This window comes from Amblyraja radiata, chromosome 7 (genome assembly GCF_010909765.2).
Source record: "Amblyraja radiata isolate CabotCenter1 chromosome 7, sAmbRad1.1.pri, whole genome shotgun sequence".
NCBI lineage: Eukaryota > Metazoa > Chordata > Chondrichthyes > Rajiformes > Rajidae > Amblyraja > Amblyraja radiata.
This window is the reverse complement of record NC_045962.1, coordinates 2,615,778-2,631,239: the sequence shown is the minus strand read 5'-3', so window position 1 is coordinate 2,631,239 and position 15,462 is coordinate 2,615,778. Positions and strand designations below refer to the sequence as shown.

The following is a 15,462-nucleotide window of genomic DNA, read 5'->3' as shown; positions in this document are numbered from 1 at the left end:
AAAACAAGGCAAGTTTGGCTCTTGTAGCTCACACACTTCAATCCAGCTAGTGTCCTGGTGAAGATCTCCAAAGCCTCTATCTATAGTGGCGACCAGAACTGCATGCGATACTCTCAATGTGGCCCAACCAAAGTTGGACACAGATTCAAATTCATTGCCCAACATTTCTACTCTGCCCTGACCGATGAACACAAACACGCGGTATACCCCTTCTTTACCAACCTACTAATGGCGTTGCCACTGTCAGCGAGTTATGAAACAATGCTCCAAACTATGCAGACCCGGGGGCAATGTTTTTGTCTTTGTTTTATTAATTCCCTCTGTGCATCTATTGTCTTCAGGGTCCCTGGTATTTACTGTAAACATTCCTCTTGTATTTGTTCTCTGAAATGCCTAACCTCACACTTATCCAGATTATAAAACTATCCAGATTATCCAAAGTATAATGAGATCTGGGGGTCCTTGCTCATCAGTCACTGAAAGTAAAAGTGCAGGTACAGCAGGCAGTGAAGAAAGCTAATGGTATGTTGGTCTTCATAACAACAGGAGTTGTGTATAGGAGCAAAGAGGTCCTTCTGCAGTTGTACAGGGCCCTAGTGAGACCACACCTGAAGTATTGTGTGCAGTTTTGGTCTCCAAATTTGAGGAAGGACATTCTTGCCATTGAGGGAGTGCAGCGTAGTTTCATGAAGTTAATGCCAGGGATGGCGGGACTGTCATATGTTGAAAGAATTGAGGGACTGGGCTTGTATACACTGGAATTTAGAAGGATGAGAGGGGATCTTGGTGAAACATATAAGATTATTAAGGGATTGGACACGCTAGAGGCAGGATGTTGGTGGAGTCCAGAACCAGGGACCACATTTTAAGAATAAGGGATAGGCCATTTAGAACGGAGATGAGGAAAAACTTTTTCACCCAGAGAGTTGTGAATCTGTGGAATTCTCTGCCTCAGAGGAGGCCGATTCTCTGGATGCTTTCAAGAGAGAGTTAGATAGAGCTCTTAAAGATAGCGGAGTCAGGGGATATGGGGAGAAGGCAGGAATGGGGTACTGATTGTGGATGATCAGCCATGATCACAGTGAAGGAAGGATCACACCAAATGGCCTACTCGTGCACCTATTGTCTATTGTCTTCTGTGCCCACGCTTCGTTCTCTTGTGCCCTTGATCTGTCTTTGCACATCCTGGCCAACCATTCCCTGCTGCCCACCTGCTGTGCACCAGCAAACCTCAGTGCAAGTCTGAGGACCAGCATCTCAAAGATGTTTATGCCAACCGTGATGCCAAATTAAACTAACCCATCTGCGTGCACGTGGTCTATATCCCTCCATTTCCTCCTTCACGTGCCTATCAAAATGCCTCTTAAATGTTTTTTTTTTAATCATATCTGCTCTCACCACTACACAGACTGTGTTCTAGGCACCTAGCACTCACTGTACATAAACAAAAAACTTGCTTGTTCATCTTTTATAAACGTTCCCCTGCTTACTTTAAAGCTGTGCGTGCTGTCATCCGACATTTAAACCCTGGTAACTTTTTGATACCGTCTAGTCCAGCCGAACTGTGCTTTTCCCAATCTTCAATGTTCCATCAGGTCACTCTGCAGTCACAAGCACTCCAAAGAAAAACAATCCAAATTTGTTCAACCTCACCTTCTGCTTTTACTCTAATCCAGGTAACATTCTGAAGAATCTCTTCTGCACTCTCTTCAAAGTCTCTACCTTCTTCCTTTATAGCAGTCACCGGAGCTAGGCACAATACTCCAAATGTTGCCTAACTAAAGTTTTATACAGTTGCATCATGACTTTATTCCTTTCATACGACCGATGAAGGCTGTCCTAATGCACGTGATATGCCTTCTTTACCACCCTGCCCACATGTATCGCCACTTTAGGGAGTAATGGACTTGCACCCAAAAATTTCCTTGAACTTCAATGTTGCTGCTATTTACCATATACCTTTTTGTACATTTGATTCCCAAACTGCAACATCTCCTACTTGTCCAGATTAAGCTCTATCTGCCATTTTGCTGCCCATATTGACAACCTTTCTCATGTTCGACAACTCCACCATTTTCTGTGCCATTTACCAACTGTCTACAGATTGTCCAAATCATTTATATAGACAACAAAGCTGCCAGCACTGCTCCCTGCAGCACACTAGTGGTCACAAATTTCCAATCGGAATAATACACTACCACCATAAACCTTGAGGGGATCTTGCAGTGGAGTGGACAAAATGTGTAAGAAAGAACTTACTTTTAAGAAAGAAGTTCTTTCTTACACATCTATTCCTTCGCTCCATAGATGCTGCCTTGCCTGCTGAGTTTCTCCAGCATTTTTGTCTACCTTCGATTTTTCCAGCATCTGCAGTTCTTTCTTAATGTTCTTCGAGCAACTCAACACATCTTCCTTTTTATGTAAACGTGTCCTAGAATATCAAAATACCCCTCCCTGATCTCACTACCTAATTAATATCTTGTCTACTTCCTCTAGCTCCAGGCATAAATTCCCTCATTGCCTTTGAGTGTTCCTACCCATTCCAGAGCTACCCTCTTGTTATTAATGTACATATACAGATGCTCCTCGACTTACGATGGGGTTATGTTCCGATAAGCCCATCGTAAATCGAAAATATCATAAGTCGAAAATGCATTTAATACACCTAACCTACCAAACATTCGCTCTCTTCTGATAAGGCTCGAGAATAGTGGGAGAAGGCACTGGGGATTGACACTTGTTGATGGCCATTACTGGCTTGCCGCCTTTACGCTGGGCAATTATCTTGAGTTTCATCTCAAGAGTAATTGCCGCCTTCTCACCTGAAGTGAGAGACACAGATGGGCGTTTTGTAGACATGATGGGCTGCAAAAACACAAAACACAATACAATGTATCCAAAAACCCTGGCAACACCGTACACTGTAGACTAGTATTGGTTGTTTACACCAGTGATCGGGTGGCTCACTGGGAGCTACGACTCGCTGCCGTTGCCCAGCATCACGAGAGAGTATCGTACCGCAGATCGCTAGCCCGGGAAAAGATCAAAATTCTAAATTCAATTTACGGTTTCTACTGAATGTGTATTGCTTTTGCACCATCGTAAAGTCAAAGCATCGTAAGTCAAGGAGCATCTGTAAACAGCTTTTCCTGTTGATTTGAGAAGTACTCAGTTAATGAAAGATCAACCACATTAACTTAGTTTTTCTCTCTGCACAAATGCTCCCTAATCTGCTGATATTTCCAGCAACTAATATGCTCTGCCGCCATGCTTCTTGCATACATTTCTGCTTTTGTTTTCTCTATAACTGTCCTTAATGTAGAACATAGAACAGTACAGCTCAGGAACAGGCCCTTCTGCCCACAGTGTCTGTGCCCAACATGATGCCAAGATCAAATCTTATCTGCCTGCACATATTCTTCATCAAGGCACCTGCAAACTCTTCTCTTGCCCCCCTCCTGAGAATGCATCTGCCTTAAGTGCTCTTCACATGCCCTAACACCTCCACCTCGTTAATCTCAAACTGTCCTTGCATATTAATATTCTTCACACTGATCCCACTGTCTTCTTCCTCGTGTTCTTCTTCTTGGTGAAAACAATGTAAGATACTTGTTTTTTACCTCGCCTACATCCCCTGACTCCAAGCACAAATTCCCTCCTTTATCCTACTTTCTCCTCGGTTATCCTCTTGGTTTTTAATGTAGGTATAAAAAATGTAGGGATTTCCTTTCATCTGACTTGCTAGAGCCATTTCATGGCCCCTTTTGAATTGCTAATTACCTGCTTGAGTACTTCCTTCCTTTCTTTATATTGCTCAAATTCCCAGTCTGATTTCATCCTCTTAAACCTTGGGTGTGCTTCCCTTTTCTTTTTGACCAAATTTACATAATCTTTGGTCATTCGAGTTTTCCTTCCTTTGCTATGCTTATCCCTCCTCTTCACTGTGTATCTGTTAACATGATGACTCTGAAAGCATTGTTACATTTGTGTAATTTTGGTCTCCTTCCTAAGCAGGTGTTACTTTTATTCCCTCTACGATGTAAACCATACTTGTTTTCACCTTTCTCCAGTTTTGGTACAGTGATTAATGTGAAGTGTTAACTTGATTTCTCTCCATCATCTGTAGACCAATCTGAAGAATAATTATTGCACCTTCTGTTTTTATTTCCATTGCTGGCACTGGTGGATCTGGACCCAAAAATAGATTTTGAGTTGAAATCCATGTTTTATGTCTGAGCCAGTATGAACTGGAAATGAAAGAGGAGCAGCAACAAATGCAAGTTTAGTATTAGTTTAGAGATACAGCACGGAAATAGGCCCTTCAGCCCACCGGGTCCACGCCGACCAATGATCCCCGCACATTAACACAATCCTACACACACTAGGGACAATTTTTACATTTACCAAGCCAATTAACCTACAAACCTTTATGTCTTTGGAGTGTGGGAGGAAACCGAAGATCTTGGAGAAAACCCACAGGGAGAACGTACAAACTCCGTACAGACAGCACCCATAGTCGGGATCGAACCCAGGTCTCTGGAGTTGCATTCGCTGTAAGGCAGCAACTCTGCCGCTGCACCACCTTGACCGCCCTAAACTGGGGAAACTCTTGATCAAATCTGAGAAGGCAATGGGAGTAAAATGAAGTTGAGCTATTTAAAAGACTGATGAAATCACCATTGATTAATCCATTCCACTGTGGACATTTGTGGAAATAAACTGGTAAAAAATACTAATTAAGACGCAAAATGAAAAGCCAAATACTGCAGAGCTATTATAAAACAAGAAATGGACTGCGGGTCAAATGACATCAGTAAATATTTTGTGATTGTGTGAGGACATTAGTAAATCTAGCAAAGCATGGGAACAGGCCCTTCAGCCCACAGTGTCTGTGCTGAACATGATGCCACTTTAATTAATCTCTTCTGTCTGCATGTGATCGTTATTCTTGCATTCCTTGTGCCTATCTAAAAGCCTCTTAAATGCCATTATGTTATCTGCTTTAATCACCACCCTTGGCAAAGGGTTCCAGGCACCCACTGTTTCAAAAAAAAGTGTGCACAGCACATCTCCTTTAAACCTTTTCCCCTCTCACTTTAAGCCATACCCTCCAGTGTTGCCTTTCCCACTGAGTTGCTGCCTTTCCCACTGAGTTACTCCAGCATTTTGTGTCTAACTCCTTATAATTAATATCCCCTAATAGCAATGTTCCAAAATTTTGAGATTTTAAAAATCAAGCCTGCAATTTATCCCATCAGATAAAGCATAAAAATAAGTTTAATTTGACACCTAATTCACTTTCATATCTTCAGTATTAAAAACGTTAAGGCCATTTTATACTCTGAAATTAGCATCTTGTTCCCTATTTCTTTTCCATTGACTTAACTCAAAAGCTGTGATCGAGGACAGTCAAAAGCCCATAACTTTCTTAAAAATTAAGAGAACTGAATGAAATTTTCAGTTATTATAGATTGAAGCATTCTGAAACAAATATGAAACATCTTACTTGGATGACCTGAAATTAAAGCTTAGTTACCTAATTGTGGCTAATTACAAAATTCAATTACTGGATCTAAACATCTATCCATTTCTTAAGAAAAGGTTAACATTTTTAAATAGCCTAAGTGTCCAAATAACATTCACACAAGAATTCACAATATAACATGATTTTTAAATCTCATTGTCATGAATTTATAGGCAAAATAGAAGGAATTTAATCTTTAATTCCCGTAAATTAATGGGCATTTTAATCATCTTGCGAGTGGGTTTTTGTGGAACGCGATCGAGTGGAACGTTGCGGTTGCAGTGAATTTGAACCCCATATCGGCAGGAAAAACACTGCCGGTTCTTATGGGGCCAAAATCACATTTTCGCCAATGAAATTTGGATTAAAGTCATCCTAAGAAACAAGTTTATACGTAAAATAAACGACTTACATTATGTTTTGTCCCCTACGTGAGATCCGTCCCGTTATCGGTGTTGACGGCGTTAGAAGTAGCTTTTTATTTTACTCCAGGGATTAAATTGGCCCGCGATTTAAAAGAAAACTTCCTAGAACGGAAGTCGGAACGATTTTTCTGCAGCAGCTGAACAGCCTGGGAAAGTTCGACTCCGACAGGCAGGAGAAAACGGCATTTTAATCCCCCCCCCCCCTCAAAGGCGCCAAAGTCGCACACATGGCAAGCGGCAGAACAGCAGCGCCGCTGAAAGTGAGTATTGTAACATCGCTACCTCTAATCCAGGCAGCATTCTGGTAAATCTCTTGTCCATCCTCTCCATAGCCTCCCCTTTATCCTGGGTGAGCAGGATTACACACAATACTCCAAATGTAGCCTGACCAAAGTTTTGTACAGTTACAACATGACTTGTCAATCTTGTATTCAATTTCCCAACCGATGAAGGCAAGCATACCATACGCAGACTTTATCCCTCTATCTAGTTGTGTTGCCACTTACAGGGAGGTATGGACTTGGACGCCAAGATCCCTCTCTACTTAATGCTATTAAATGTCTTGCCATTCAGTGTATACTTTTCCTTGCATTCAAACTCCCAAAGTGCAAAACCTCACACTTGCACAGATTAAACTCTTATCTGCTATTTTTCTACCCATATCTAATATTAATAATAATAAATTTTATTTGCGGGCGCCTTTCAAAGTCTCAAGGACGCCTTACAGAAATTAACAAGAGAGAAAAAACATATAGTCGGAGTAAAATAAATAATAAGGACATCACCAATACACAAATTAAAGACAGAATTCGCTCCAAAGACAAAAAATCAAAAACACAATGTGAAGAGAGAGCAGCGGCAGCTAAACCGCGCCAGCGTACACTCTCCCTTCCGACAGCCATCTTGGACACAGACTAACATATTCACTTACACACAAAAAAATCATCCCCCCACAATGGTTACCACTGTGGGGGAAGGCACAATGTCCAGTCCCCATCCCCAGTTCTCCCAAAGTCAGGCCTATTGAGGCCTCCGCTATTGCCTCTACGGAGGCCCGATGTTCCTGGCCGTTCTGACCGGGTGCTGTTGCCCCAGCGTCGGGAGAGTCCTCTCAGCAGTTGGGCCACCTGGAACGGCTGCTTCCTAACTGGGGACTGCGGCTTCCGAAGCCGACAAGGCCGCGCCGGTTTGGAGCTCCCAGGCTCCCGATGTTAGAGTCGGCGCCGCCCGCTCCGCTCCGCAGACCCGCAGCCCGGAGGTGTTGATCTCGGCGGTCACAGCTCACCAGAGCTCCAGCGCGTCGATCCACCGCTGCGACCCAGGCAAGGCATCGCCCGCTCCGCTCCGCGATAGCGCTCCAGCGCTGTGCCGCCACCGAAGCCGAGGTGCTGGGCGGTCCCCGCCAGGAAAACGCTGCTCCACTCCCGCTGGTAGGCCACGAGGACGGGTCGACGGGGCAGCCCGGAGAAAAAGCTGCCTCACCGACCAGGTAGGGACCTAGAAATATTGTTACCCCCTACCCCCCACATTAAAAAGTCTATCTCTCCCACAAACAGGGCACAGGACTCACTAAAACTGCAAAAAAAAAGTGAATTAAACGGACGGCTGCTGGTTAGCAGCCGTTCCCCAAGATGGCTCCTCCTCCTCTGTAACTGATATATATCTCATTGGGCATTGCCATCCTGCCATGGCTTTATGGATCCAGACAGCAGAGTTCAAAACAGTGGCGATTAGTTTAGTTTGGAGATACAGCATTGAAACAGGCCCTTCAGCCCACTGAGTTCATGCCAACCAGTGATCACCCATTCACTCAAGTTCTATGTTAATTCACTTTCTCATCCACTCTCTACACATTAGGGACAATTTACAGAGGCCAATTAATCTACAAACCCACATGCATTTGGGATGTGGGAGAAAACGGGAGAACCTGGAGGAAACTCACGTGGTCACAGGATACAGAGAAAACCCAATGTACACACTCTGCAAGGGTCAGGATATGAGCTTGTGCCTCTGTTTGTTCCCCTCGGTACTCCAGCAACCCTGCCATTGTGCTGCCCAGTGTGCCTCAGCTGAGAAAGCCTGAGCCATCGCTCAAAGAGCAGGAGATCTTGTTGCCCTGTGGCCAAGGACTCCAGTCTTCCTGCATGATAGTTGAATATATGCTTTTCAAAACTAAAGTAATTGATTTGGTGAGTTTATTTTGCGTGAATATCTGGAGTTGTATCTCACCACTTTCTGCATAATGAGGAGATTATATACTTTCAATCCTATCAATGGAGCTTAGTAGCAACACTGACAATGCCAATATTTCCTTGGTAAAAGATTGAAACTGCAGTCGACTTCTGTTGGAAATCATGCTGATGAAATAAATCCTTATTGATGATGCTTTCACAATTTTTATCTTGTTAGTCTTTTAGGTTGGAGTTAGCAGTATTTCATACTGTTTGCATTTCTCAGTAAAGTATCTATAAAAGACTTGCTTAATGTTCTATGGTTATTGGCAGGCACTAGTGGAGCTGCTGCCTCACAGCGCCAGAGACCTGGGCTGGATCCTGATCTTGGGTCCTGTCTTATGTGGAGTTTGCATTTTGGGGTTTCCTCTGATCGCATGGGATTCCCCTGAGTGCTCCAGTTTCCTCCCACATCCTAAAGACGTGTGGGTTTGTTGCTTAATTGGCCTCTGTAAAATTGCCCCAAATGTGTAGTGAGTTGATGAGAAAGTGGAATAACGAAGATCAAGTCTGAACGGATGATCACGCATTGGTTGGCATAGACTCAGTGGGCTGAAGGGTCTTTTTCCATTTTCTATCGCTAAATAATAATAGTTTGATGCAATTGCCAAATTATGTTGATGAAATTGTTTTCTGTTGAATAGTTGTTACATCATATCATAAATGCACTTTAAAAAAAAAGTGCTGTAATATAACATTGTGTTATATTCAAATAAGTGACTACAAAAAGTAGTAAACACTGCCCAGTCCATCATCGGCTCTGACCTTCCTTCCATCGAGGGGATTTATCGCAGTCGCTGCCTCAAAAAGGCTGGCAGTATCATCAAATACCCACACCATCCTGGCCACACACTCATCTCCCTGCTACCTTCAGGTAGAAGGTACAGGAGCCTGAAGACTGCAACAACCAGGTTCAGGAATAGCTACTTCCCCTCAGCCATCAGGCTATTAAACCTGGCTCGGACAAAACTCTGATTATTAGCAACCACTTTCTGTTATTTGCACTACCAGTTTATTTATTCATGTGTGTATATATTTATATCATGGTATATGGACACATTTATCTGTTTTGTAGTAAATGCCTACTATTTTCTGTGTGCTTAAGCAAAGCAAGAATTTCATTGTCCTATACAGGGACACATGACAATAAACTCACTTGAACTTGAAGTGTAAAGTGTTTAATATTTGAAGTCTGGGACCATAGCGTTGTTGGCATTAAAACTCAAATTATAATCTAGTGCAGTGATCAATAACCTATTAACTGTCATAATATTGGGATTTTGCATGTAGGTACTTGCATTTCCAGTTGGTAAGTGCAAATAATGGGTACCATCATTGTTTAATACTCATATTTGCATGTATTTCAACCCTGTGTATTCCTTGGAAAAATGCTGAGTTGAAGGTAGACTGCTTTTGATTGGTATTGTATAATGTGGGTGAATAAGTGTCACAGGAACAAATGTGTGGAGTGACCTCAGTGGCCAGCAACATGCTGGCCAAAGAAAGCAATCCCACCCAGCAGTTCCAATGACAGGCATGCTATAGAAAAGTGATAGGTCAATCATGTCTTGAGAGCTTGTTAAAGAAGTACTATTGGAGACGCAAGAATCTGCAGATGCTGGAATCGTGAACACAAGGCAAAGTGCTAGAAGAACCCAGAGAGGCAGGCAGCCTCTGTGAAGGGAATGACCAGATGACATTTCGGGTTCTTCAACCATTCTTCAGAAGAGTTTTGTAAATTCATATTCTCAGCAACAATTTTCATGAAGCAATCACCACAGGAGCAAAACATTCAAGCTGCAATCAGGTGTGTTATATCTGAGAAGTTCGTGTTGCATTTCCATAGCGGAAGGGAAAGCCTGTATGGTTGGTGAAGAGTACTCTGTACATGGCACAACATTCTTAGAATTTACACCGACGATAGACACAAGATGCTGGAGTAACTCAGCGGGACAGGCAGCATCTCTGGATGGAAGGAATGGGTGACGTTTCGGGTTGAGAACCAGTCTGAAGAAGCGTCACCCATTCCTTCTATCCAGAGATGCTGCCTGTCCCGCTGAGTTACTCCAGCATTTTGTGCCTATCTTTGGTATGAATCAGCATCTGCAGTTTCTTTCTACACATTCTTATAATTAAAGTTCCAGATTAAAGACTCCAATTTCTATTATATAATAAAACTTGACGGCGCAAGTAGTAGCTTAATTTATCAAATGATTCTTGCATTTGTCAGCTTTTGTTTATGCTCTTTAACAGCATAGTTATTTTTAAAGAGACTGCTTGTGATTTGGTAGTAGATTAATACTGTCCGTGAGGTTACCGGGTACACCCTTTGTTAATGGCAGAAATCCTGATCATGAAAACACTATTGAACTAAACGTTTTGTTCTTTTTAGGAAGTTACAGCCAGCAGTCGTCATTATGTTGACCGGCTCTTTGATCCTGACCCACAGAAAGTGTTGCAAGGTGTGATGTAAGTATTGCCCCATTGACCCTATTTTCTGGGTCCTTGTGTATAATTCACAAAATTTGCAAACAAGATTTAATGATTTTCGTGATTTTCAAGATTACGATCAATCTTTTTATTTTCAGGGAATGTAGGACTACAGTATAAACTGTGGAAATTAAGAGCAATTTAATATATTTAAAACTAGATGTATACAAATGGACAGAGAACATTGAAATTTTAATTGAAAACAATTTGTGTGATATTTTATTCCTAACACACATGCATGTGAGTGATTGAAAAGTGAATCAAAATTACATTTTCTTGATAGAGTGATAATTATAAGAAAAAGAGATACCCAAGTTAGTTTTACAAATTGTAAATGTGACCTTGCTTCAAATACAGTTTGTGCAGCTTTGGACTGAAAAATATATTTTCTTGGGTCATCTGACCGGGTTAAAAATAAATAAATTTCTTGAAACGTAAATGTTCTTGAAACATAAAATGAGTTGGTATTTTAAAATGCTAATTCAACAAGGACATACGGTCATAAGTTATAGGAGTAGAATTAGGCCATTTAGCCCATTAAGTCTACTCTGCCATTCAATCATGGTTGATCTATCTCTCCCTCCTAACTCCATTCTCCTGCTTTCTCCCCATAATCAGAATCAGAATAGCGTTTATTGTCATTTGAACCTAAGTTCAAACAAAATTACGTTTTCTGCAGTCATACTAACAAGAAGAAAAAAAAACCCTCTGACACCTGTACTAATCAAAAACCTATTTATCTCAGCCTTGAAAATATCCACTGACTTGGCCTCTGCAGCCTTCTGTGGCAAAGAATTCCACAGATTCACCACCCTCTGATTAAATAATTTTTTCCTCATCTCCTTCCTAAAAGAACGTATTTTAATTCTGAAGCTATGACCTCCAGTCCTAGACTGTCCCACTAGTGGAAACATCCTCTCCATATCCACTCTATCCAAACCTTTCACTATTCTGTATGTTGCAATGAGGTCCCCCCTCATTCTTCTAAACTCCAGCGAATACAGGCCCAGTGCGGACAAACGTTCATCATAGGATAACCTACTCATTCCTGGTTATTTCTTAATCTTTTAAGGCAAAAACTGGCTCTGAATTATTGTAAAGAAAGGCTTTCTGTAACCTGGTGTTACCTCAAAATGGTTTTGCTCTTGACCTCGGGTGCTGTTTGTGTGGAATTTGCTCTTCTCCCAATAACTCTGTGGGTTTCTTCCGGGTGCTCTAGTTTCCGTCAACATCTCAAAGACATGCAGTTTTGCAGGTTAATTAGCAGGGCTCTCACTTAACTTTTTTCTCTGTTTCCAGCCGGGCAACCTAGGCAGCTTTTTAGGTTGCCAAATGACAGCTTTGGTGGTCATTTAAGAGGGCTTGCATGACACGTGCGATAATGTGCTCGGACGAAGTGGTAGTTACCAGTCGGAATTATGCTCAATGCAGCATTCACATATTATTTCTGCTTCAAATAAAGTCACAAACGAAACATATTCACCAATCAAGACATATATATATACCACAATGACATGCAGCAAAATTATAATACAGTATCTCAACTCGGTAAGACCAAGCGCAGGCTTGGCGATCGCTTTGCACAACACCTCCACTCAGTTAGCAATAACCAACCTGATCTGCTGGTGGCTCCGCACTTCAACTCCCCCTCCCATTCCGAATCCGACCTTTCTGTTCTGGGCCTCCTCCATGGCAAGAGTGAGGCCCACCATAAATTGGAGGAGCAGCACCTCATATTTTGCTTGGGCAGTTTGCACCCTAGCGGTATCAAACATTGCCCCTAGAGGCAAAATGGCACGGCTTTTAGGTTGCTCGGCGGGACTTTAGGTCACTATTGGCACCCGGGCAACCATTAATTTTGAGCTGTATAGGAAATGGATGAGAAATTGCGATAAGGTGGAACTAGTGTGATTGGATTGGACTTGGTGGGCCAAAAGGCCTGTTTTCCGGAAGTGGCGGCGCTGCCCTGGCAGCAGCGGCTCGCCTGCAGTCCGTTTGTTTTTACTTTTTTGTGTTGTTTTTTTTGTTTTGTCTAGTTAAGTTTATGGTTTTTAGGTTGTGTTTATGTGGGGGGTTGAAACAGGGCTTGCTGTCTCTCCCTTCGGGGGAATGCAACTTTTTTGTCGTATCCCCCTTCTCTGCCTCCGTCTGCGCTGAGGCCTAATGGCTCGAGACTCCGGAGGCAGAGCCAGTCAGGACTTGCCCTGGGCTCGCTCCCGTGAGGGCGGTCCGGCTCGGGGCTGGAACGGCGCTCCCGTGAGGGGCTGTGACGCTCCCGTGAGGGCGGCCTGGCGCGGGGCTGAGACTCTCCCGTGAGGGGCTGTGGCGCTCCCGTCGGGGCGGCCCAGCCCGAGGGTGGAACGGCGCTCCCGTCGGAGCGGCCCAGCTCGAGGGAGGAACGGCACTCACGTGACGGCGATCCGGCTCGGGGCTGGAACGGTGCTCCGGTGGCTGGGACGGCGTTCTGGCGGCGGTGACCTGAGTCCGGGGTTCAGCCGCGGGATTGGAGGGCGGCAGCTTCGACCACCCCGGGCCGCGGTGTTTGAGCTGGCCCGTTTGCGGGGTTCGGTGAGCCGCGGGACTGTTTGTACCATCGCCCGGTGGGGAATCGCCTCAGCGCAGAGGGAGAAGAGGAGGGAAGAGACTGCAGCCCTAAGATTTTTGCCTCCACCACAGTAAGGAGGTGCTTGGAGGACTCACTGTGGTGGATGTTAATTTGTGTTTATTGTTGTTTATTATTGTATGTATGACTGCAGGCACGAAATGTTGTTCAGACCGTAAGGTCTGAATGACAATAAGGGAAATTCTAATTCTAATTCTTTATTCTAATTCATGCTGTATCTAATAAAAACATTGAGGTATAAGGCTGATGCTTCAGTTGTGTGCCTGGAATTTGAAAAAATGTTTGAAATCCTATTCCTAATCCTATTAAAGCTAAGTACCCAAGTACATATTCAAAGTTATTTCAAATCATGTGTTATAAAACCATTTGCTTTGAGTAACCACTTTGCATATTGTTTAATATTTTGTTTGTACAGTGATATGAAGAATGCTGTAATTGGAAATAACAAACAAAAAGCTAATCTGATTGTCCTGGGAGCAGTGCCAAGGTATTGTAATGGTCCTAATATTCTTTCTACTTTCTATTTCTATTCATGGCATTGGGGGTAGGGTGCTGTAATGGATAGAGAAAAGTGGTTGGCAGACAGGAAACAAAGGGTAGTTCCAGAATGACAGGCAGTGACTAATGGGGTACCGCAAGGCTCGATGGTGGGACCACAGCTATTTATAATATATATTCATGATTTAGATGAAGGGATTAAAAGTAACATTAGCAAATTTGCAGATGACACAAAGCTGGGCGGCAGTGTGAACTGTGAGGAGGATGTTATGAGGATGCAGGGTGACTTGGACAGGTTGGGTGAGTGGGCAAATTCATGGCAGATGCAGTTTAATGTGGATAAATGTGTTATCCACTTTGGTAGCAAAAACAGGAAGGCAGATTATTATCTAAATGGTGTCAAATTGGGAAAAGGGGAAGTCCAAAAGGATCTGGGGGTCCTTGTTCATCAGGCAATGAAAGTTAGCATGCAGGTACAGCAGGCAGTGAAGAAAGCGAATGGCAAGAGGAGATGAGTATAGGAGCAAAGATGACCTCCTGCAGTTGTACAGGGCTCCAGTGAGACCACACCTAGAGTATTGTGTGCAGTTTTGGTCTCCAAACTTGAGGAAGGATATTCTTGCTATTGAGGGAGTGCAGCGTAGGTTCACGAGGTTCATTTCAGGGTTGGCGGAACTGTCATATGATGAGAGAATGGAGCGGCTGGGCTTGCATACTCTGGAATTTAGGATGAGAGGCGATCTTATTGCACATATAAGATTATTAAGGGTTTGGACACGCTAGAGGCAGGAAACATGTTCCCAATGTTGGGGTAGTCCAGAAACAGGGGCCACAGTTTAAGAATAAGTGGTAAGCCATTTAGAACAGACATGAGGAAAAACCTTTTAACACAGGGAGTTGTGAATCTCTGAGAGTGTGTGGAATTCTCTGCCTCAGAGGGTGGTGGAGGCTGGTTCTCTGGATGCTTTCAAGAGAGAGTTAGATAGAGCTCTTAGGGATAGCGGAGTTAAGGGATATGGGGAGAAGGCAGGAATGGGTACTTGTGGGTTATCAGCCATGATCACATTGAATGGCGGTGCTGGCTTGCAGGGCCGAATAGCTTACTCCTGCACCTATTGTCTATATATGATTAGGATTAGAGCAGAAATATACTCAAGTTTGTTGATGATGCAAAGCTGAATTTATAGGAGGATGGGATCGTAACAAGCTAAATGAATGAGTAACCAGATGCAGGTGGTACAGAAAGCAGACAAATGTCAGATTATTCACTTTGACAGATACAATTTAGAAAGGAGAGTAATTATTAAATGTTGGGAGATTGATGATGCTATTTGGAGGGACAAGAATGAGCATTCCTGTGTACAAATCTTTCTTAAATTACTATGCAGGCACAACAAGCAATTAGGAGCGCAACTGATTATTGGTCATTTATTGCTAAGTGGGTTTAAGTGTTAATGCAATTTTATTGGGATCTGGAGAAATTACGCGGAGTACTGCTTACACATCTGATTTCAACTAAGGATGAAAACCCTTCCGATAGAGAGAGAGAGAGAGAGAGAGAGAGAGAGAGAGCGATGAAAATTCACCATATTGAATTATAAAATGAGTGGTTTATCTTTTGAGGTGAGATTAAGCAGACTGCGATTGTATCCTCTGGAATTTAGATGAATG

The 15,462-nt window shown here is 43.0% G+C and overlaps 1 protein-coding gene across 1 annotated transcript in view; it reads left to right on the top strand.

Annotated features, from left to right (window-relative positions):
• LOC116974936 (armadillo repeat-containing protein 8) overlaps positions 1-15,462 on the top strand; it is a 156,857-nt gene that overhangs the window by 21,345 nt on the left and 120,050 nt on the right. The window contains exons 2-3 of the mRNA XM_033023550.1: positions 10,573-10,649; positions 13,709-13,780. Coding sequence (XP_032879441.1) covers positions 10,573-10,649; positions 13,709-13,780 — 149 coding nt within the window. The remainder of the gene's footprint in view (positions 1-10,572; positions 10,650-13,708; positions 13,781-15,462) is intronic.